We start from the raw sequence: 26275 nt of genomic DNA, 5'->3' as shown, positions 1-26275 counted from the left end.
AAGGGGCAGACATTTATCTAGGACTGAATGTAATATTACATATTAAAGAGGAATAAAGAAAAGAAAAAACAATACCCTGTGCGCACAAAAAACACTCACATACGCAGATTCTCGACTCTGAGACTTCGAAACAGTGCTAAGTCAGGGGAAAAAGGCCTTTATAAACGTGTTAGCCTGAATTAGACTGTATTGCTGGAAAACACCAGTGTTACCGAAAAAAAGAGGAATGACAGTGAGTAGGCGAAAAGAAGGACGAGTAGAGCATAAGAGGAGGACAAACGAGAGGGATATGGCATGCTAGTGAGAAAAAAAAAACAGGTTATTAGGGATGGAAGGAAAAAAATATCCCTCATGAGACGTAACAAATATGTTTAGACAGAGGCTATACAGCGAAAACAGATGGAGGCAAATAATATGGACAGAGGTGCAAAGAGAGGAGGTGAGGAGAAAGGAAGTGATGAAGTCTATGGAGACAGGACGAGAGGAGAGAGAAATGAACAGTGACAAACTACACTGTGGTTTGAAAAAAAAAACTAGAAGGAAGAAATAAAAAAATCTAAACTGAAACTGAGGATATATGAAAACACAACAACAACTGGGACAAAAAGACACTGTGTGTGTGTGTGTGTGTGTGTGTGTGTGTGTGTGTGTGTGTGTGTGTGTATGTGTGTGTGTGTGTGTGTGTGTGTGTGTGTGTGTGTGTGTGTGTGTGTGTGCGTGTGTGTGCGTGTGCGTGTGTGTGTGTGTGTTTGAAAATGTGAGAGAATAAGCAGATGAATAATAGAAAGATAAAGATTAAAGAGAGGAGTGTAAAACAATGGGAAAGAGGCAAGAAAAAGATCCAAGGAAAGAAAAGATGAGAATAGATGTAGAAATGGAGAGACAGAGGTTTTCATCTCCTCAACTAAATGACATTTCAAAGGAAAGAAATAACCACTTTGCAACAATTCTTGCCATTAGCAAGATGATTTCTCTTTAAAACAGAAAGCATATGCACTACCATTTAAAAGTTTGGGGTTGGCAAGCTTTTGTAATGTTTTTGAAAGAAGTCTCTTATGCTCATTAGGGCTGCATTTATTTGATGAAAATTACAGTAAAAAACAGTAACACTGTGTTACATCCCTATTTGTATTAGGGGTGTAACGGTTCAAATTACTCACAGTTCACGGTTTCAGTGCAGTCCGCTATGTTCAGAGAAAAAAAGAAAAAATCATTATAATATGCTGATTTTTTTTTTTTAAATGACAGATTTTTTTTTTTTTTTTTACAATTTATTTATTACAAAAAAATATATTTCCCAAACAGTAAAACAATAGTATTAAGGCCCTTTCACACCGGATGCGTAACGAAAAAGCGAAACGAAAAAGTGAATAGTTCGTGTGCGAATAGTTCGCATCAAAACTATTCACATCAGCCGCGACGCGAATTTGCGACGTCTGTGATGTTCAGAGAGCTTCAACATTCCAAAACTTTCGCGCGAATCGCGCTGACAGCTGAGAAAACATGGACACTTCATGATCATCATCATCCAGTCATAGTCATAGCATCCAGTGAAGACGAGCTCTTCAGATGAGAGTCTGAAGGGGAGTATGCTTATGTGCACAGTTTTTTTTTGCGTCTTCAACTAAACACAGTGCATTTTGTAATGTAACTACACATTACATGTAACACACGAAGTAAGTAAGTTAAAAATCATTCGACTAGAAACTGTAGATATCACACAAAGAATGTATAGTATACTAAAAGCAGCCCTAAATAGTCTCACTACATTTTGTTACGTGTTCAAAGTAAACACGGTCTCTGTCTCTATCTTTGACGATAATAGTGTTAGCTTTCTATCCCAAATGTAGTTTGGCCTGCTAGCCTAGACAGCACAGGACTATACAACGACTAAAACTATCACACAACATACTCACAGTCACGATAACCGAGTTGGTTGGCAATGCTACGCCACACATTGTCTTTCAAATCGTTGTCCTTGTAGTATGTGATTGGCTGAAGCCTATTCTGTCGCCGCAAAAGTGAAAAAAAAATCGACATTGAAGCGAAAAAAATAAAAGTAGTTTTTTCGCCGCAGCACATTCGCGTTCGGTGTGGAAGCGCTCATTACATAAACAGCTGATCAAAAAATAAACCCATCGCGCGAATTATTCGTGCGTCAAAATCGCGTCCAGTGTGAAAGGGCCTTTAATCTAAACAAAATAAATACAATTTGTAATATTTCTAGGCCTTTATTTAAAAAATGACAAATAACTGTGTTTTCCCTTGTAGTTTCAGGATGTTGGATCTCAGTATTTGCTCGAACGAGAAAGATTAAGAGGTACACATATTTTTTTTTTAAAGAATTGTCGCTTGCTCAGTTTAGTTAATGGCCTCATGCAACACAAAAAAATCTTCAATTTTTCATCATAACTTAATTTCGCTGCATGCAATCCATTACAATCCCCATCTAGTCCAACAGCTTTGCACAGAACTAGATGGTGAGCATGAATGTTGAAATCAAGTGTTATTTTATCCGTGTCAAAGCAAGAAAAGAAAGGGAGAGACTTGTTAGTGTTTAATGTTCATGTTTGTAGGCAGTTTCGTTACATTAAAGTTTCAAGGGCTACCACACATGAAGAGTATACAGGCTGAAGACTGATGCTTTACTCTGCAACACGTACACAACATACACAAAGAACAGTTAAATTAGTATGTGTTATGTTCTTAAAATAAACTGCTAATAAGACAAAGTATTTGAGTTTAATTGAATGCATCCTCAGTCCACAATTGAAAAGTTTGCCAAATAATTATTGTAAGTGTTTATACTGTCCTCATATACATGTTATAATTAAGACATATACATACAATGTGCCACTCGGTGTACCACGTCAGTACCTTAAGAAATAATTTACTCAATAATCAAAAGAAAGAGAATAACCTTCAAAAACAGAGACTCAAGGAAAAATAGAAAGAACAAACAGTACACACACACACACACATAAAGCTCCCATTCAAGCTGAAATAGACCTTTACATGGTTAGAGGTTATGTTATCATTGCTATCCTTTCACTAAAACACCTGTCAATCACTCGTCACTATGGAAACACCAATCTGACCTTTTATATAACACTCTAGACAAACAGTGTCAGACAGCTCTATCTCTCTATTTATCTCTTACTCTGTTATTTTTTTTTTCCAAAGACTTTCTGTTTCAGCCATGATGCATTCAATTAATAGGCTTCATGCTGTAGAACAAGAAAAAAAAAAGCACAGGCAGACAGAATGCAGGTAACTTTTATCTGGCCTCAGTGCTACTATAATCTAAAATTAGTAGGTCAGCATGTGCTTTGCATTATTATTTCAGAGTTAAAAGACATATCAAAGAAGAGTGCATCATTCAGCAGAGCATGTCAGGTCAATATGTTGCTGTTACATCAGGTTTTCTTTTCTCTAGCCCTCTCCTTTGCCACAGCTCAAGTCAAGCCTCTTCATCTTTGACAGGAAACTCATTCCTAAGGGAAGTTTGTGATATTTTTACACAGCCATCACTGATGAGACTGATAAATGTCATATCACTGTGTTCACAAACACCCTGTGGGATAACCGGTAGACGCAAAAACAAATTTACAGGTTACTGCATTCCCCAGATATAAATCTTCCTGCTGCTCAAGAAGCCTGAATTCACAATGCAAATACAAATTAAGATATTCTGCTGCTGTGCCAAACAGCTTAAGTCAAGGGTCTACAAGCGGGGGTCTGCAACCCCTAAGGGATCCGCAGCGGAACTGCATGGGGTCCACCAATGTTTGATCACAAATATTTTTTTGTAATATTTTTGTGATGTGATCGTTATTGCAGACTATGAGCGCTATAACTTGAAAATGCTACTGACTAATAATTTATACAATTTAGCTCAACAGAATGGATCACCTTGTAATATCAACACCCCAAGCACGCAATTCCTCCTCTTTAGAAACTGGTGAAAATCCAGATGTGGAGGCTAATAAACCTGCTCAGGGGTGCATTTCCCAAAAGCATCGTTGGCCAACTATGTTCGTAAGTTCCATCGTTATCAGCATAGTTCAACGAGTCCGTGTTTCCCAAAACCATTGTTCCAACGAACATTCGCAAACAGCATCGCAAAGTTCTCCACCTGTGGTTAGAAGCATAGTTTCTAGTTTGCATGACACGTGGACTTAATAAATCCTTATCTTGAGCAAAATAAGCAAGCTGACATTCAGTACAACCTGTGTCTTTAATTTAGAATACATAAAAATGTATTTTACGTCTTTTAGTTTGTAAAGAGATTTAAAGCACTGTTTTTGTGTGAACGTGCTCAACTATGTAAGAACGAGCCTATGATTGAATCTGGAAATAAAGCAAAATAACTGAGAAAAATGAGAAATAGTCCTTAAATGCCATGTCTGTGATTTATATCAAAACATCTAGCGTTAATTCAAACTCAAACAGTTTCATTAAAAGAAGTTGTTACTCCACCACGTGCGTGACATCATTAACCAACGTGGTTGAACAACCAATTTGTGAGAATATTGTTTCGGGAAACAGTCGTGACTAGCTAGTTGATTTCTTCAACGATACATCGCACTACGGTAGTTAAGCAGTGAGTTACTTCGCTGTTTGGGAAACGCACCCCAGGCTCTATGAAAGCAAGAGCACCCTCAATTTATGTAATAATATCATATTGGTGAAACAGATTTGGCAAATGCTCCAGTGCATATTTGTGTTTGCACTCTAGAGAGCGTCAGATGTTTCTATTTAAAATGTGTTTTTGCAGCGGTGAGCAATGTAGCCAATCACAGGCATGTTTGTTTCTTGAACACAATGGTCAATCAAAGTTAGAATTCCCTCACTTCTCAAAACACCAGAGTTTTCATTCAGCGCGAATCCTCCCATTAACAAAGTGTAGACATAATATATATAATCCATTGAATAAAAGTTTTGTTTAATAATAGTTTTTCATGCTGCTTAGACGACAGACGCCACATTACACTCTTCAACATTTCGGAAGTAATCTACCTTTGCTTCACTGCTATGCTAGAGTGATAACCATTCCATGGGACAAAATTACGGCACACTTTTATTTTTAGATATGCATTAAGACATAAGATTATGTATCAAAATATTTTTGAAATGCTATTCAAATGAATTGTAAAAGTAATGACTTGTAAATAATCTTAAATGTCCACTGTACATATTCTTGTTATAAAGCCATTGCTTACACATTACATCTGCACTACTAGAGGACACTCAATAATTTCAGAATCACCGTCAGTGATTTGATTCTTAATTGACCACCTCACAGTAAAATTTAAATGTTTTGGTAAACTTAAAGCTAAAGTTCAGGTAAATGTCCATCTGACAATAAAGTCAATAAATGATTTTGCAAAACTATTAAAATAATTGTGATTAAAACAACTGTGAACAACTAATGAATTGTGATTTTATTGCAACATGTATGTTTGTAATGATATGTGCTACAAACTTTTTCAAACAGACTTTTTGCTGTTTGAAGTAGAGCTCTATTTCTTCAGTACACACAATACAGAGTATTGGGTTAGAAATACATCAGGGCTCAGAGTAGAAATGGCACTAAAAGTGAGAAATATGTCGCTAATATGTAAAATGTGAGGGGATTGTCCGAATTCCTCTGTTTTTATCTCTTACGAAACATTTGATAAGATAATATTGTGTTGTTAAAAATCTGAATTCACTGAGAGTGTTGTTGTTATATAGCGTGTGAATGAATGAATGAATGAATGAATGAATGAATGAATGAAAGCACTTCTACACAGACAAAAATTAAACGGCAAAAATAACAATTAAAATAGCAATTACTTTAAATGTATTGTTTTATTACGGTTAAAATTGCCTACAAACGGTAAACAAAGCCCCTGAAATTCAATTCCAGGGACAAATATTGACTCTTACTAAGAAGTTTATTTCTGACATTTGGCGTGCTGTCAGTCAAACCAATCATTATTGTATTCCTTAAAAATAAAGCACAGGGATGTTGACTCCATAAACAGATTGAGTGTGTGTGTGTGTGTGTGTGTGTGTGTGTGTGTGTGTGTGTGTGTGTGTGTGTGTGTGTGTGTGTGTGTGTGTGTGTGTGTGTGTGTGTGTATGTGTGTGTGTGTGTGTGTGTGTGTGTGTGTGTGTGTGTGTGTGTGTGTGTGTGTGTGTGTGTGTGTGTGCGCGCCTTGGTGTGCATGCATTCTTCCACCTGTAATTACTCAGTTATCAGATCTCTACAGAATTAATTACGATGGCGCTGCAGTTTAGTGTGGGTGGTCTGTGAGTGAGCATGTGTGTGTGAGCAAACAAGACCTCCTGGGTTCTGCAGGGAAGACGCTGTATACAGAATGAATGGAATACATTAAGCAGTGAAGACATCAAGACATGTCTTCTCTCTATACATCTCTATCTCAATCCACTCCCCTCAGCCCTATTACCGCCCGTCTCTCCCTCATAAAAATGTATCATATTTCCTTGCTGGTTTCACTGTGGATGGACTACAGAGGAAATATGTGGGGGAAACACTGTAGATTGGTAATGTATAGTGTTGCAAAAAGGTGAAATGTATAGTGTTTCAAAAAGGGTTGGGACACATTTGGACAAATGTCTGAATGTCATTATATTAGAAACAACATATCAAAAGTGTCAGAATAAATTTTTTCTTAATTTTGGGGGAAAATCTGTCCCTTATCCTCACCAAGGCTGCATTATATTTGATCAAAACTGTGTAACACGGTTAAATATTATTGCAATTAAAAATATTTTTTTCTAGTTTAATATGTTTTAAAATGTAATTCATTCATGTGATGGCAAAGCGGAATTTTCAGCAGCCATTGAGGTTTTGTAAACATGTTTTATTTGAATGCCTGTTTGGGCTACATTAAAAATAAATGTTACTTTTATGATATTTTGTTACATAACATTTTTATGTGTGCCTTAAGTGTACAAATATGTCTCTGATTGATGAAATTGATGAAAGCGTGTGTGTGTGTGTGTGTGTGTGTGTGTGTGTGTGTGTGTGTGTGTGTGTGTGTGTGTGTGCGTGTTAATCATTTCTGTGTGGTCTAAGTGATTCCACTGTCCTTTTTGACCGGCCACCATGATAAACGATTTCATCCCAACCCCAAACCTCAGCCGTGTGCCACTTCTCTGTGTCTGCGTGCATGTGAGTGTGTGTGCATATTTTTAAAGAAGCTGATGATAACAATAATGATGTTGATGATTAAGACTATGACTTAATCAAGATAACAATCAAGGGCTAATATTGCATTGATGAGGAGAATATTTATAATGCTGTCATTAATGACAATATTTCTTCTCGGGAAGCTTCTCAGTAGGAAGCTAAATGTTTATTACATGATCAAACAAGATCTCACCCTATGTTTTTTGCCCTCTATATCGCAGCGATATCTCTCTGATGTATACAGTAGCTACTGCATGAATGCTAATATGGGCATCTTTGTGTTTGCACTTTAACCATTCAATGCTATCTTCTGCATGTTATTTTGATGGGAGATGCAAGCTGTAAAAATCTAAATAAAAGTAGTATTTGAAAGGAAAGGAAAAAAAGTTAAATGTATTATTTGAGTCCTAATGGTTTGGTAAATGGCAATTATTTTTTAAGGCATTTTTATCTTCCAGCTCCTTTAAGGGTTAACAACACCAACCAAAGTCTGAGCTCACTAGTGAATATGATTATATCTAAAAATATTCAAATTATACTTGTATCATGATAATGAGTAAAAAGTTTTTTCATTGTATATGATCTTAGTATTTCATTTTAACTTTCATTTTAACTTGTTTTAACATAAATTGTGCAGAACTTGATGATCATGTTCTCAAGAATGATTTAAAAATGACCCATAGAGCATCTTTAGCTTCACTGGAAGAACTTCTGAATATATGTTCAAAGAGTCAAATGATCAATGTCACAAATTTACTTAATTAGTGACCTAGAAACAGTGTAGAATCTAACATATGTTTCTTATTTTACTTCTTAATATGCATTTGTTTTAAATCCTACAACTTTGTGAATTTCAAGGTTTAAATGGAAAAAAAAAGAATACTTCCATTTTAAATGTGATATTAAATCGGGATCCCACTTTATGTGCACAATAAAACATAAGCTTTACGGTATACCTGGCAGTCTTTGCTCACAGTGTGTTGCTCACACATTGTTTTAATATAGCGACTCTGAGAGTGTGTCTGTGTAAACTGATGTATTTTTGCATTTCCCATGCGCTGTAAGGTTGCATTTCCCATGCGCTGTAAGGTAGCGTTTCATCCCCGCTGAGAGAAAAAGGCTGACGGGGTGAGGAGGAGGAGTGTAGTGAAGGAGAGACAGAAAGATATGTGCTTGAGAGAGGAATCCAATCTATTCTGATTGCATGGAGAAAGCAGGCATGTGTGTGAGTGTGTGAATGTGCGTTATGAAGGTCTCACGCAGGCGGTGCACGATTCACAGTGGCTGTTCACACTGCAGCAGAAAACAATTGCCATTAATGTTATGCAGGGAGGACATGTTGTTGTTTTCAGACTGAACGCACGGACACAGGTTAATGCAGCCAAACGGATCAAAGAGAGTGTGTTATTTTGCTAGCTAAAACTGTTCATTAACAGTACAGTTATGACAAAGAGTTTGGTTCTAAAACCACAGAGCAAGTTTGGTTGATATGTGCTTTATAAGTAGAATTCATACAGCTGACAACTAGCTGTCGTAATCTGAAACACTGACTAAGACTGTATGTCTTATCTATTGATCTCCCCATCAACATGTCCCTAATACATCACTGTCTGCTTCTGCCTCTCTCCTCCACCCTGGCCTGCACATCCATACATCCATACATCCATAACCACCTTCACTCTATTTCACTCTCTCTCTTTCTGTCTTTCCATATATCATACAGAACAATATCCCCATCACTCAATCACACTTTCATGTTTTCTTTTGGCAGGTCATGCGTAAATGTATTATTTCTCTTTTGTGCAAAACGAAACAAAAAAATGCATTACATTTAAATTAATTATACAAGTAGTACAAGTGAGAATATACATAGAGAAAGGAAAGAAATACGTAGTTCTTCTTGAACTTGTTTGGCTTAAATAAAATACAAATTTTAGGTTTTAAAGGGGTCCTTAGAATGATTTAACTTTTTTAACTTCAGTTAGTGTGTAATGTTGCTGTTTGTGCATAAACAACATCTGCAAAGTTATAATGCTCAAAGTTCAAAGCAAAGGGAGATATTATGTTAAATTTACATAAACTCTGCACTCGGGAACACGCAACAAAGGGGGTGAGGCCATTTTGGGCTGCCTTAGAGAAGAGGAAGAGTTGCTGTTTTTTACACCCCGGATAAAGTTTGTCCTATGGCTGACGAACTTAGAGAGGTTAAAATTTGTTTTTAACACTGTTCCTGAACATTATAACCTCAACGTTTGTCTGTGCGCTGCACATTTTACGGAGAACAGCTTCCAGAAGAGAGTACAATGCAGGCTATATTCACAAAAGCTTCTCCGGAAAGACAATCTGTTGTTTATAGATCACAACTTGTAAGTATGTCTTATTATTTGTAATTGTGTTTTCTATTAACAATTCCAATTATAAGCTTTATGTAGTTGCTATGATAGATGTAAAAGAAGGGCAAAGCTTTACAGTGTTGATGTAGTGTTTACTTTAGCTTTTGTAAGCTCTCGTTTTTGTAAGACTGTTCACCAGCCCTTAAAATTATCCATGATTTTGTGATCGATTACTGTTTGTATCACCAGTTTTCCAAAAAATATGATTAAATGGTGGATAACATCGTATCTTTAAGATATTTACAAAAAAACTATACCACTCTGAAACGTCCTTTGAAATCTGTGCTTGCAAAGTCTGTGCTTGAAATCCGTTCAGCACAATCCTCTTGTTCATTAACATTGACAGGGTCTGAATCGGGCTCGAAATGGTTTGAAATTGACGCCATTATTAATATAAACATGTGCTAAAGTGCTGCCAATCACAACACACGGGACCATCTAACCAATCACAGCATATTTTGTATTTTGGAAGGAGGGGCTTCATCAAAAACGACGCATTTAACCAGACTGGGGAGAGAGGAGCTGTAATAATGTAAAATATGTGAAAAATATTGTGTTTTTTTGAACAATCAAGCATGAAAACATATTCCGAGTACACCCCAAAAACAAAATCAAGACTTTATAAAAGGGCATAATAGGACCCGTTTAATGAAATATGTATATAAATTACCAAATAGCACACTCTTTGATCCAATTGGCCGAATTAACGCATGTATGCATTCAGTCTGAAAACAACAACAAAAACTTGTCCTCTCTGCAGTACTTCTTTATTTGGAAGTTTTCTGGTTCAGCTAATTAGACTGAAAATAAATTCTTAATAAAGCTAAGGCTCAGCTATGAACTTTATATTGTTGTGTCTGCTTCTGAGCTCTGTAGCTGGAGGGAATACACATACGCTTGTGCACTTGAATAATTTAACTCTGTATGCTTGATAAAAGGGTAGGAATTTAGGGGGACATGTAATTGTTATTAAGAATTAATAGGTTGTTTTTTTGTTTTTTTTGCTCTTTATGATATTGTTGATGTTGTTTTGTCTTTTAAACGCAGTCACCATTAGTGTCCCATTTGGTGTAGTTTTGCTCCTCAACAGCTTTACACACATAAATATTGGGTAACTCTATCACGTTCGACTGAGCCAGACTCAGTCAAATGACAGTATAATTAATATGATGACTATAATTTAGATAATGAGAGTCAATCAACTGAAATAACTGAATAGAAACAATGAACCAAAAAAACTACCTGCAATTAAATAGCTTCGATTAAATGGTTAAGTTGACTCATTTAGCAAATTCAACTTCTAAGAATATACAGCCTGTATAGACAGTCTTCAAAAGCAGAGCAAAGAGAAATCTACTGTCAAAGACATATTAATTAAATTGTGCTAATCTCTTTCTATATCTAACTGTGTGGTATCAGTCAGGAGTTATCAAGCAATAAAGCAAACGAGACAGGAACAGCAAACTTCATCCATCTTGTTTACTCTTCACTTCCGTTCTCACAAACATTACGTCACGACACAACACTTCAAAATAGTAGTAACATAATTCACTCATGAACACAACACAATGTTTCTAAGAAGGACTGTGGATTGTTGTGCTCTGGAAATCATTCTTTCATTTTCTTAAAGGAATAGTTCACTTAAAAATGAAAAAAACTCTCATCATTTACTCACCCTCAAGTTGTTTCAAACCTGTTAAATGTCTTTCTTCTGCTGAACACAAAGGAAGATATTTTGAAGAATGTCGGTAACCAAACAGTTGATGAGCTCCATTGACTTCCATTGAAGGAAAAAAAAGACTATGAAAGTCAATGGGTCCATCAACTGGTTACCAACATTCTTCAAAATATCTTCCTTTGTGTTCAGCAAAAGAAAGAAATTCATACAGGTTTGAAACAACTTGAGGGTGAGTAAATGATAACAGAATTATCATTTTTTAAGCAAACTATTCCTTTAACATCTTTATCTCTCTTTCTCCCTCTCGCTCAACTAAAATGCTATGATCTCTTACTGGGCCAGACATTTTAAGCCCTTTCTCGCTGAGCTTTCGCTCTCTTTCCTCCCTCTGTGCATCTCTTCCACCTCTCTGGAGCACTCAAGCCATGACTTATTCATCCAACCCAGGATTTATTATGTTTGGCCATGCATTTTTAACAGTGTATTTTTTTAGGTACACACATTTCACGGCTGAACTACAGCTCTGTTAACTGAGGCCCCCACTCTCTGATCATGTCTACAGTTCTACCTGCTGGGAAGAAAAAATAGGAGAGATAAATTTAAACAAAGAAAGTGTGAGGAAAGAAGAGGTTGGATAGTTGCAAGTTACAGAAATTACACATTAATTCATTATTTCATCATGCATTCATCGCCACGTTTTTTTTTGTTTTTTTTTTTTGTTTGTTTGACTAAACAGTGTATATTAGCATGAGAAGACTAGCAATTCCAGAAAAGCGCAGATGGAAGTGGAAACTGACAATGTGCAACTTAACCCCTTGCTCATCACCCCCAATTTTGGCAAGTGCTGCATACATGAAATGCCCAAAATAAAAAGGTTACTGCTCATAAGTAATTCTGAATAGAAACATAACACACATACATTTAGAAAGCCAACCCTTGAGAGTTTATAGTTCAAGACTCAAAATTAACCAGACTGTTATTAATATTGAGATATATAAGCTCAAACATATTTTGAACTAAAATAATCTGGGATCACCAGTGATCCCTGTCAGGTAAGGGGTTAAAGAACATGGACGCAGAAATGAATTTCCATAATGACCAACGCAATCTACAAGCAGCGCAAATGAGTGTAGGGTCTCAAACAAGCAGAGTCGATGATAATCAGGTGTGGGTAATCTACTAACAATACTGGGCAGAAAATTCAAATAACATGACTTGGCAAACACTATGTTTGTGAATTGTCTTCCACTGGGATTGGAAGACAATTCGAATGGAGAATATTCTCTTCCTTCTAGAACACGGTCTCTGTTCACTGCAGTGCCTCCTTCAGCAGCAACTATCAGCAGCCATTTCAAATGTAAAATGTGTTAAGACATGCTTTTTTGGGGTGTTTAATGATGGCACAAATACCAGTATGTTGACTACAGCAAACCTTAGAAAATCATGTTGCATGATTTATTATTCTCCTCCCATAATTTTTGCATGTGAAATGAAAACTCCTACAAATGCATATGCAATTATGTCAGCAGCTAAAATCAAGCGTAGCATTAGTTCTGGAAGGTCACGTCAGTCAAGCTTGAATCAGCTGAGAGTCAATTTTTGTGACTATATATATAGGAATGCTGTGATAGGTGTCATACTCCTATCACAGCATTCCTATATATAAGGTCACAAAAATTGACTCTCAGCTGATTCAAGCTATAAGGTCACAAAAATTTGCTCAGTAACAACTTCTACAGTATTATCAGCAGCTTTATTGCGTTGCTCAGGAGCTAATTACCCTCCTCTCGTCCAGTCAGGACCTTCTGATATTCCTCTTCGAATCAGACTCACTTTTCTTAAATTATATTGTACAGTACATTAAATTATTGAACATTAATGATATCTGCATTACATTTATGTTGGTTCTGTTCTGTTTACCCTAAGGGGGCCAACAATGCGCATGAACACACCTTGTTTTCAGACCAGCACGCCCATGGGTGCACAAATGGGCGCAAATGCATTTCGATGGATGGTTCGGAGTAATTTCAACCTAGGGTCCTTTGCACCATGACCTCGAGCCAAACACCATTAGTGCATTCCTGGAACTGGGCGTCATTACATTACATCCTTATGCATCGCTTTCTGCCAGGACTTTTACGGGCTTTTTCCAAATCATGGGAAGTGACCCCGACGTCCGGGTTAGCGGTAGCATAAGCCATCAGGCAAGTGTTATTTAATATAAATAGTTTAATAGTTATTTAAATAAACTCCTGATGTACTTACAAACTTTCCAATGCCTCATTTTATGAGTACAGAACCTATTTTTTACTACTGTAGAAGTTTGGTACCATTCTGGGCATTATTAGTGGGGTAATTTATGGGATACAACCTTGGATCCATTAGCGCTTGCACTAAGCCATTCGACTGATATCTCTAAATAAGCTCAAACTTTAATAATGTTCGACCAAGGGAAAAAAAGCTTCTGGGGGGGGTGTTTGGCTCGAGGTCATGGTGCAAAGGACCCTAGGTTGGAATTACTCCGAACCATCCTTTAAATAACGTAGCGCATGACGTGAAAATGATAACTGGGTCGGGCTAAAACTAGCAAAAAACACTTGAGTCGTGCCTGGCGCTGCATTGTGCATTTATTACAATAAAACATAATTGTTAATGCATGGAATAATTTGTTTATCAGACCAGATAGAAGTTGAGAATGGGATTGTGTAAAATCGAGAGCTGTCTCTCATTCTAGGTTAATATATCCATTATCCACTTATTCTATGTATATTGGCAGGCCAATGCAGACATATTTTTAGACTTTATTAAAAATCTTTAAACATCTTCTAGTATCAGGTTTTTTTTTTATTTGCATCGTGACTTCCTGATTCAGAATCGAATCGTGACACACCTAAAGATTCCCATCCCAAGTGATGCAAAACATGCTTTAAGGTTATGTAGCCACACATTTAATGTTTCATCTTTTATCTCTGACTTGGATACTATTTGAAGTATCAAAATAGCATTAGTGTTTGCAAAACTTTAGGAAGTTAGACCAGAGTGCCTCTCTGACTCACCTATTTCTCATTACTTCTTGCATCTTCCCTGCCTGAAATCTTCCCTTTATCTTTTGTTTTTGTCTTTAGCCTGGTGTAATAACAGATGCCTGAGTCTCATGTGGTGCTTGAGTTTGCCTGTCACAACCACAAAACTGTGACATTTTTTTCTTCTTCTTTTTTTCCCCCTTCAGTTCCAATGCGCATGAATGACAAAAAAAAGTATTTAACAACTAAGAGCCAGATTTACAAACAGTTTGCGACAGTGCAAAACCTCGTTTGGCAGGATTTCCTGAAGACACGCAGTGAAAATTTTGTGAAGAAAAAGCATGGACAAAATTATTTTTGTCAGGACCACTATCGTCAAATATGATTGACAAATAGCATATAGTTTGGAACTCCCTGCCCATCCATGCAGCCTAGCATAGACAAGAGCAGGGAGAGCAGCGATAACCCCCGCGTTGCTATTTTGAGACAACAGAAATAGACTGCGCCATTGACCAACTGAAACCTGGTCTAAAGTCAATTGCACAATATTTTTTTTTTTTTTTGTTATATAAAGAGCGCGTTAGTAATGTGCACCTATAGGTGGGTCCAATACGCATGTACACTCAGCTTATTACACACACAGGGTACGAGCAGCAGCACACAAACATGCCATACACTCACCTAAAGGATTATTAGGAACACCATACTAATACTGTGTTTGACCCCCTTTCGCCTTCAGAACTGCCTTAATTCTACGTGGCATTGATTCAACAAGGTGCTGAAAGCATTCTTTAGAAATTTTGGCCCATATTGATAGGATAGCATCTTGCAGTTGATGGAGATTTGTGGGATGCACATCCAGGTCACGAAGCTCCCGTTCCACCACATCCCAAAGATGCTCTATTGGGTTGAGATCTGGTGACTGTGGGGGCCATTTTAGTACAGTGAACTCATTGTCATGTTCAAGAAACCAATTTGAAATGATTCGAGCTTTGTGACATGGTGCATTATCCTGCTGGAAGTAGCCATCAGAGGATGGGTACATGGTGGTCATAAAGGGATGGACATGGTCAGAAACAATGCTCAGGTAGGCCGTGGCATTTAAACGATGCCCAATTGGCACTAAGGGGCCTAAAGTGTGCCAAGAAAACATCCCCCACACCATTACACCACCACCACCAGCCTGCACAGTGGTAACAAGGCATGATGGATCCATGTTCTCATTCTGTTTACGCCAAATTCTGACTGAATCGAGACTCATCAGACCAGGCAACATTTTTCCAGTCTTCAACTGTCCAATTTTGGTGTGCTCGTGCAAATTATAGCCTCTTTTTCCTATTTGTAGTGGAGATGAGTGGTACCCGGTGGGGTCTTCTGCTGTTGTAGCCCATCCGCCTCAAGGTTGTGCGTCTTGTGGCTTCACAAATGCTTTGCTGCATACCTCGGTTGTAACGAGTGGTTATTTCACTCTTCTATCAGCTTGAATCAGTCGGCCCATTCTCCTCTGACCTCTAGCATCAACAAGGCATTTTCGCCCACAGGACTGCCGCATACTGGATGTTTTTCCCTTTTCACACCATTCTTTGTAAACCCTAGAAATGGTTGTGCGTGAAAATCCCAGTAACTGAGCAGATTGTGAAATACTCAGACCGGCCCGTCTGGCACCAACAACCATGCCACGCTCAAAATTGCTTAAATCACCTTTCTTTCCCATTCTGACATTCAGTTTGGAGTTCAGGAGATTGTCTTGACCAGGACCACACCCCTAAATGCATTGAAGCAACTGCCATGTGATTGGTTGATCAGATAATTGCATTAATGAGAAATTGAACAGGTGTTCCTAATAATCCTTTAGGTGAGTGTATATTAAAAATAAAAAGATTACAATGTAAAAGATTATTATTAACTATTATTATTATTATTATTGTACATAAAGATATGGTGGAATCCGGCTTGTCCCATACATGGTCTGCTTGCGTGCTCTAACCTCGTGCACGAGCAGATCCGTTTGCTCTCTGGAGAAGCGTTCAGTCTTTTTGCTTGCAAATTCCGTCATGTAAATAGCAATCCGCCATGGCGTGAGTGCAACTGGCATTTAAAGGGAATGGGAGATGAGACTCTGGAGGGCTAGGACTTATAAGTACTACGACAATGTGAAATGATACTTATAAGTACTATGGCAAAATCTTTGCCAATGAGGAATGTAAGTCACCTAGAACAGAACTGTGTGAAAGTTAAAAAGTTACATGTAATTCCACATGTTATTGTACTTGTGTATTAAAAAAAAAAAAAAACATTATTACATCATTTCTTCCTAGTTTTAGATATAGCCTGAAAAATATAACTTTTCCATTAAACTTTGCACATGTACCAGTAGGATTTCATTGAATGTTTTGTGTTAAAGTCAAGTCAAGTCACATTTATTTATATAGCCTAGCGCTTTTTACAATACGGATTGTTTCAAAGCAGCTTTACAGAGATAACAGGAAAATAATGCAACAAAGTTTGTTTCCAGAAGAAAATAGCATCACAGTCCAGCTTAAGTGATGACTCATCAAAAGTTCAGTGATGTTTCATTTTGTTGTAAAAAAGGTATTAATTTAGTTCAATTATATATTGCCGCTCTGGAGAAAACTGTGATGTCATCATCCAGTTCAATTCAGTTCTCATATATTGGTGTCAATGCAGGCAGATCAATATTATTGTTGTATTAAATTAAATGTTAAATGTAATGTCCCCAACTAAGCAAGCCAAAAGTCAATGGCAACAAAGGTGAAAAAAGGCGAAAAAGGCGACAGTGGCAAGGAACCAAAACTCCATCAGGTGGCAGGATGGAGAAAAAAAAAAAAAGACAAATAATGTCAATGTCAGTGTCAATGCAGGCAGATCAATATTATTGTTGAATATTAAATTACAAGTCAAATAAAATACCCAGGAACATGCTTTAGTTGGCTTTTAGTAGTAAAAAAAAAGAAAGATTTCAGTCATCATGCCCTGCATGATGACAAGTACTGTACTGTACTCTAAAGGTATAAATGACATGACTTGAAATTAATTATTATTATTACTAATGTAATTAAATAAGAGTGTTTCGTCTGAATAGCATTCGAGTGAAGTAAAAATTCCCCAAATCAATACAAAAGTAATGAAGGCCAATTACATCATATCAGCACCCAGCACACATGGATGGGGCTTTTTCTGCTCTGTGATGGTTTTCTTAGTAACATTCAAATGTTGTCACTGGAACAAAACAGTGCGTCAAATTAAGCAGTGCAGAGGGCTAGTCGTCCCCTCTTTCAACTCAATAAGAGCACTCCCTAAAAAAAACGCTTTTAAGCAATGCTCACTGCTCAATGACTCATCATAATAACGCCTCTCTGAAAGTGTGCAAGAGTCTTTGTGTGTGTTTTAGTGAGTATGAATGCAGAGTGCTGAGAGACATCCAGATAAATGAGTGTGGCCACTTTAATGGCCACATTGTAGCTTGGTTTCTAGACAAAAACTGTTATAAAACAGCCCCCCAAAAAATAAAAGAGGGCATAAAACACATTAATTTTATTATGAATAAAGATAATAATACACGTCTTGTATTATTAATTGGAGTGATTGCAATGTCATTTAGCAGGCATACCTCTATGCGACCTGTGTCTGGTTGAAAACCACGGGAGGGGTCTTCTGTAGTGACCCGGCACTGAATGGCACAGCCATTGATCTGGATCTTGTCCTGTTCGAGACCCAACTCAGGAAGACTGCGACCCTCACACACACGCAGCTGTGCATGAACCAAATCCACACTAACAGAGAGAGAGAGAGAGAGAGAGAGAGAGAGAGAGAGAGAGAGAGAGAGAGAGAGAGAGAGAGAGAGAGAGAGAGAGAGAGAGAGAGAGACGTTATCAGCACTAACTGATGAATAAACCCTAAAGTGGAATAGAATTCATTACACAAACTTGAAACACCAATCTCACTTTTATCTTTGACAATCACAGCTGCATAATTAATTCGCTGATCTTCCTCCTTTTGAAATGTTTATCCATTAAAGATGTTTGCCAACTTAGTGCTCACACCAAGATCATGCAATTTGCTTTGATTCATTCGAATCCATTATGATGTAGACCTATTGATTGTCAGTGAGACACAGTTTCTAATAATCCAAAAACAAACCTTGCTTATTTCAACCAATTAAAGTCTTTCAGACATGATTCAAAGTTTAAAAAACCAAGCAGAATTAGAATAAATTAATTAAAATGGCTATACAAAGAGCATTAAGCACAAATACTAATTTGCTCTCAAAACTATCTAAGGAAATTTCGAGTAATTCACTTCAGGGACTAAAGAGATCTGCTATTTTAGCTGACAGGAACTATATGCTAATTGTATCGCTAGGCTGCTTAGCTGATAAACCACTTCAAATTTTGTATTTGAGATTTTGAGAAAGGGGAAAAGACTTAAATGTATTTTATGTTCTTGGTTGGATGTAAAGCATATGGTGGTTGAGAAGTAGCTTTGACATTTCTGTGAAAGACAGGAGGTACGCTAATGACTTGGCATGAAAATGTCAAAAATAAGCTAATAAACCACATGCTGTCTAGCATGCATACATACAACACCTGTACAGATCTTCAACTTGTCAACAGTAGCATAGGATAACATCATCTACCAATCTATACAGAATGTGAGGGTGAACTATTTAAAGTCTCAGGTTTGAATGAATATCCAACCTTGTTTAATTGCAATTTTCTTCTGGTATACAGCTAAAATAGTGCCTTTTTAGCTTCATCTTCAAATGAATGTTGATGCTTGATTAACTGTGTGTGTGTGTGTGTGTGTGTGTGTGTGTGTGTGTGTGTGTGTGTGTGTGTGTGTGTGTGTGTGTGTGTGTGTGTGTGAGAGTGAATGAGTGAGTGAGAAGAGTGTGAGTGTGTGTGAGTGAAAGAGAGAGAGAGAGAGAGAGACTGTGTGTGTATGTACATGCATCAGGTTTAGCTATACTTGGGTATATATAAGCTATACTTATAATCTTATCAGATTTTCAAAATGTGAGAGACCACAAACATGGTGATAAAAAAAAATCTAAGATTTTAACAGTTTTTTTCCTATAGTGTGTGGCGTCCCACAATGTGACCAAGACAGCACACCACACACCAACAGATTCCATTCACAAACAAGAGTCCCGACTGTGAGCATCGGAAATCTCGCAAAATCGACAGGCAAGAAGAAATGGTAATAATTGTGTTTGGACAGCTTTTTACAGAACATTCGCGAGAAAAAAAAGGAAAAAGTTAGGATGAAGTTGTGGAAACGTTGTGAACGTTCGTTTCGTTCCACGTGACAATCTAGAGTTAGTGCACGTTTGTCCTCGGGGGTTCCCCCCCACACAACAGGATTTCTGATCATACATTTTCAACATATTGGATATTTACAATTTGAGATCAGTGCAGTCCCGACATTCTTGCAAGCATATTCTGAAAATCAGATAAGATAATCTGAATCTGTAGAACTATTAAGATAAGCGGGACTTTACCTAGGATTGCCTGAAATTGGGCCGAAAGTCGGCTTGATCATCTTTATTTGTCTGATCTCGTCTTTTATGTGGTTGTTCTGTTTGCTGCATTTTTGTACTCTGACATCTTGAGAGTCTGTTATTTTGATTTAGTGTGTGTTCAAATGAATGGTTGCGATTAGATCCCGCCTTTATTTCATCCTTTCAACATTTCAACACATCAATTTAAGCAACAAATTGTGCACTTAAGCAGGGCAAGAGTCCTAACAGTAGCAAACCAGAACAGCGTTTAAGTCTGATCTTGTGGAGTACCCAGCTAATAATCTTTCGTTTTCTTGTGGAGGTTGAGTACAGCCCCAGAGCCCCAGCACATTAAACCATAATGAAAGTATTGTTTTTCAGCCTGTTTCTTTTTATAGTTTTTCCCTCGTTATCCGTGCCTACCAAAAAATGTGGGATGTGGATGAGATGAAAATATACTGATTACACCCACAAAAAGAAATTTGAGAACAACTCCGGATGAAAGGAAATGCAATTTTGGAAACATGCTTTTCTGTTTGTTTATTTGTTTGACCAGAAAATATAAAGCTGGTTTCAAACTTGACCACTTTTGCATGCAGTAATTCAGCTAAAGAAAAAAAGTCACTAATGATATGCAATGATCCTGGAGCTAAATTCTCTAAAAGTGCCAATTACAGCCACTTGTAGCGCTTATTTACTCACAGCAAATAATGCAATAAGTACTGAAATCAATAAATTGCCATTCTTTTCAGAATAATCTTTAGGCTTATTACAGAATATCCAAAAATCAGCAATATTGTAAATGAACCTGTATATAAGTCAGAAGTTTGTGAACATTTTCTATTGATCATGGCAAAATTAATTTATCAAATGAAAATTAATGCCATATTACAATGGTGTGAGGCATCCTCTATAAGATAGCTCTCAAAACCTGTCTGTAAGATTAAAAATTGTGTCACAAAAATTCCATGGAGCACAATTTTTGTTTGTGTTTGTGTTAGGCGATTAGGATGCTAAAATGAATTATTGACAGTGCATGCAAACTAAATGGAACTATCAACTATTATTCTTATTGCATATTCTCCTCTTTACATATCTTTGTGTGGTCTGTGTGCGTGTGAAACTCCAAAGCAAGTTTGAGTCCAAAGATACTTTTCATTTCAATTGCCGTAAGGCATTCCACTTCAATAGTGATTCTTGTTTTTGCTTTCTCTTTAATGAGCAACAAAATCAAATAAATAACTATATGAGAGGACAAGAGGGAGGTAGTCATGAATAAAGCTGCACAGATAATGTAGAAAAGGAATTTTATTATTTATTTATTTTTCTGAAGATAACTATAAAAGTCTGTCTCTCTTTTATAAGTCCAAAATAACTTTCTGCCAATTTTGCAGTAATGTAATTAATATAATATAATATAATATAATATAATATAATATAATATAATATAATATAATATAATATAATATAATGTAATATAATATAATATAATATAATATAATACAATATAATATAATATACATTTTCCACATGACAACGTAATTATTTGTAGATGAGCTAGTCCTTATGCGTTGATATCTTATCTACTATCATGCTTGGGTTCCTTCTTTTGTTGCTGTTTAATGCACCAGTAAGAGTGAACCTGAGTGGAACTTTTATTATGTACATTGAGTGCAGATTTCTGTATCGATCTTTTTCCTGACGAGCCTACTGCATTTTGAATTATGGGTGACACTTCCGGTTTGGGGAATTTCCATTTAAAATGACTGAAATGAATAATTTCAAAATATAAGCTTGCACTACAAATAATCATTATCCGTCAGTGTGACTGAATGAGCTACATTTTCCTTCATGGTTTATTTTCAGACGTCCTAAGAATAACGAAAAGCTTGATATTTCTATTGTATCATGGCATCACAAGAATATCTTAAGCAAAAGCGCTTTTCAGCTGCTGCTTTCCTTCCTCCTGGTTATTTTCTTTCTTTTCCTTTGTATTCAGCTGTAACAGTATGAAACAAAGACATCACATACTCTGAATTTGTGGTCTGTTCTCCCGATTTTATTTACGATATCGCATTAATAATTCACTGGAATGCATGAAGAATCTCTTGTTTTTCTCCATCTCTTTCCATGTTTGTTTTAACACGGATGCTTTAAAATGCAATTGTCTCCTCTTTTCACTTCTAATCCCTGTTAACAGCATTTACTGGAATGTTTCTAAAATGTATTATCCGTCAAAATGATGTAAAGCATTTAGAAATATTATCATGCAATGCTAAAGTTAATGAACATTTTTGATTAAGGCAACATATGTTACATAATATACAGATATATATTACCACAATGATTTTTAACCAGTCCGTAAAATTGCTGTGGAAAGAATCGTGCTATTGGGGTTATTTGTGGTCTATTGAATGTACTTTGTTGATGCTTTTACACAGTTACAGTAAATTTCTTTTTAAAGTTTGATGGTTGAACGGTGAGTAGAACAAACTTTAGCTGGATAATTAATTTGATTCTAGAGCTGCTGTAAAGCCAAAACAATCTCTTGTTACTTTAATTTCCTATTATCACTGTAAAGCTGCTTTGAAACAATCTATATTGTTAAAAGCGCTATATAAATGAAGGTGACTTGACTAGAATAATGTCATCTCTTTGTGACCAGATTTTTTTTTTTTTAAATAAGCTTTTTATTGTGTTCATAGAGCGAACATTTCCCTCATTGTTTACAGTTTAACAGGAACAATTTTACAAAGCCTGACTACAAAAACAATCCCGAAATTGCAATAAGGTAAATGTCCACTCATAGTGAATGACCCATTGTGCAACACACAGACACAAGCAATAACTACTGGTGTCAGCATCTACATAAATGTCTGTAATTTAAATATTCACACATGCTCTGACCTGTGATCTGCATACAAAATACACATGCCTTTTCTTGCCTCAAGGCATTACTTTATTTTCAAACAGCGGACTCATAACTAATGTCTTCCATTGCTATTGAGCTGAGAGACAGAGCGAGAAGTTGAGAACATGTGAGGTGTAGAATATCTAATATCCTAGATGCCGAGTAGCTAATACGCATGAAAGTCTGAAAATAAAAACAAAACATGCAAAAATGAACAACAAAAGCTAAAGTTGAGAGGCTAAAGTACAGTGTCCCGTTCCCTTCTCAGGGAACAAGGGTTACAGTCGTAACCCGATACGTTCCCTTTCGAGGGAACTCGAACTGCGTCGATACGACACTTTGGGGAACGAGTAACCACTATGCCACAACGAGCCCTGCCTGTCCCAGTGTGAAAATGCACACAGGCACACTTAATACGAGAGCACTACAGTGCCAGGCGTAGAAGTAACGTCCAGGCTATAAAATCTGATTAAAATATGAGGGGTGGCCCATCCTGCAGCATTGCACACTTCTTGGATGGGGGCTCCTGAAAGGAGGGTTGAATGAGCCCTCACGGCCAAATGTGAAGGCAAGCTGCACACCTGATAGGCCATAGAGATAGCCTGAACGATCCAGTTACTGATGGTCTGTTTGGATGCGGGAAGCCCCTTCTTGGGCGACCCGAAGCACACCAGCAACTGGTCTGACTTCCGCCATGAAGAAGACCTCTGGACATATATCTTGAGAGCTCTGACAGGGCAGAGCAAAAGAAGTCTTTCTTCATCCGACGTCACGTGAGGTGGAGGAAGCCTGCAGAACTGTAGGCCGTGCCACATTAGATGGCACTTATAGGCACATAGCCCGGCCTGGGATGCAAGATAACCTTAATGTCGCCTGGAGCAAACCCCAGGCACGCATGACATATAGAGAGCACCTGAAGGTCTCCTGCTCTCCTCAGAGAAGTAATGGCTAATAAAAAAAGCTACCTTGAGAGAAAGGATCTTGGCCTCATCCGACTCCAGAGGTTCGAAGGGGGCCTCGACCAGCCCTTCAAGAACCACTGCCAGGTCCCATATGGGAACTCTGGTACGAGCCACAGGTCTCATCCTCCGAGCCCCACGGAGGAAATGTACGACCAGCTGATGTCTCCCCAGAGGCTCATCACCCAGAGGAGCATGGAAAGCCGCAATGCAAGCCACGTACACCTTGAGTGTGGACGGGGTAAAACCAGCCGAGAAGCATTCTTGGAGGAGTTCCAGGACTGAAGCCATCCAGGCAGTTAACTGGGTCCACCTCACGCTCTCCTCACCAAGTGGAAACACATTCCACTTTAGGCCGTACAATCTCCTCGTGGAAGGATCTCTTGAACTGTGTATGTCTCAACCACTCCAGCCGGCAGGCCAGCCTCTAGGTACTGAGCCCCCTCAGGGGCCAGGCCCAAAGTTTCCACAGGTCTGGTTGAGGGTGAATATTGAGCCCCCGGCCTGTGGAAGCAGGTTCCTCCTAAGAAGGATCTGCCAAGGCTGGCCTGCCAGGAGTGCTATGATGTCTGAAAACCATATCCTGCCGGCCAGTACGGGGCTACTAGAAGTAGGTTGATCCCGTCTGGACGGACCCTCTTCAGAACTCCCGGGATCAGAGCAATCGGGGGAAAAGCGTACAGGCATAGCCTCGGCCACGTCTGTACCATAGCATCCAAACCCAATGGGGCTGGATGGGTGAGAGAAAACCACAGTGGACAGTGGGACATCCCTCGCGACGCGAACAAATCCACTTCCACTCGGCCAAACCTCTCGCATATCGACTTCACCACCTCGGTGGGAAGTATCCATTCCCGGGGCCTCAGCCCCTGCCTCGACAGGATATCTGCTCTCTGATTCTGGTCCCCTGCAATGCTCTGAGAGATAACAGTTTCACCTGGGACCACAGGAGGATCTGATGCACATATCTGGATACAGGGCACGATCTCAGAACCCCCTGATGAATCAAGTAGGAGATCACCGACACATTGTCTGCGTGGTGACCCCTGAGGTCTGGGAGTAACCTCCTCAGAGCCCTGCCATCCATGTGTCTGTCGAATTGGCTTTCCGGCGACATGACGCTCCCAGCACAGGGCCTTGGGACAGAAACCAAGCTTTTTTCCACATAGATAGGGAACGAAGGCATCTGTGCATAACCCTGATCATGCAAAACCCCTTGGTTTTCAACCACCACTGCAGGGCCCTCGTGTACAGCAGGCCGAATGGAATGACGTTGGACACTGCTGCCATGAGTCCTAACACTCTCTGAAAATGTTTTACAGTGATGGTTTGGCCTAGCTTTATCCTGGTCACCATGGCCAAGATGGACTCGATCCGTGCAGGAGACAATTGTGCCCGCATCGTGACCGAGTCCCACACCACTCCCATGAACGTGGTTCTCTTGGCTTGTGCCAACATGCTTTTTTTTTTTCTTTTTAGTGTTGAGTCTCAACCCCAGGCTCTAGATATGGGCAAGGACGATATCTCAATGCCGAACTGCCAGCTCTTGTGACTGGGCCATAATAAAAAAGTCGCCTATATAATTTAGCACCCTGATACCCTTTGAAGCCTCAGTGGAGCTAGAGATGCATCCATGCATTTGGTAAACGTGAGAGGGGAGAGAGCTAGGCCGAACGGAAGAACTCAATATTGGAATGCTTCGCCCCCAAAAGCAAACATCAGGATCTTCCTGTGAGATGGAAGGATGGATATGAGGAAGTATGCGTCCCTAAGATCTATCGTGACAAACCAATCCTCAGATTTGATCTGACTCACGATGATGGGAATAGTGAGCATCTTGAACCTGAATCTCCTAAGAGACCAATTCAAATGCCTTAGATCTAAAATTGGCGCAACCCTCCATCATTCTTGGGAACTATGGAGTAGCGGCTATAGAATCCGGACTTTATTTGGGACAATTCTTATGGGACAAACAACACCAAATAGGACAGACAGTTCGACACAGTTTGACACAGAGCGCTTGCTGAAGAGCAAAAAGCTAAGTCTGTTGTGTGCCGGTGTCCTTTTGTAGCTTCCGTGTATGCCGTCACGTTACGTCATGACGCAGCACCAATCAGGATTGGATTAGTTTCATTCATACTTCAGATGCGTTACGCTAAGGGCATTCCCCAAAGTGTCGTATCACGGAGTTCGAGTTCCCTCGAAAGGGAACTAATCCATATGAATTGAGCGGTTTATTCTAAATTTTCTGAAGAGACTCGATCGTTTTACATGATGAACAGATTGAATTATATATATAATCATATACACTGAATATGTTCTAATAATTGCATAGTTTTATAATACACTACAATACACTGAGGTGTATTGTAGTATATTATAAAAAAGTATCTGCCACTATTTGCATCTAGTGCAAAAAAAATACTCTTATTTTCACTTAGTGTAAATGGCATCTGCCTTCTCTTTCCCTCCCACAAAAAAAAAAAAATATTATGAAGTAAAGTGAAAATGTAATGCACAAGTACAATACATGACTTTGTACAATAATGATTATTTGAATTGTATTGTAATAGCAATTCAATTGAATGG

At 38.2% G+C, this 26275-nt stretch overlaps 1 protein-coding gene across 1 annotated transcript in view; it reads right to left on the bottom strand.

Annotated features, from left to right (window-relative positions):
- The window catches only part of pcxb (pyruvate carboxylase b), a 227539-nt gene that overhangs the window by 160800 nt on the left and 40464 nt on the right, over positions 1–26275 (bottom strand). The window contains exon 9 of the mRNA XM_079866756.1: positions 17927–18089. Coding sequence (XP_079722882.1) covers positions 17927–18089 — 163 coding nt within the window. The remainder of the gene's footprint in view (positions 1–17926; positions 18090–26275) is intronic.

This window comes from Squalius cephalus (genome assembly GCF_949319135.1).
Source record: "Squalius cephalus genome assembly, chromosome: 3".
In the NCBI taxonomy this organism is placed as follows: Eukaryota; Metazoa; Chordata; class Actinopteri; order Cypriniformes; family Leuciscidae; genus Squalius; species Squalius cephalus.
The sequence above is the reverse complement of the archived record's forward strand: the minus strand, read 5'-3'. Positions and strand labels throughout refer to the sequence as shown.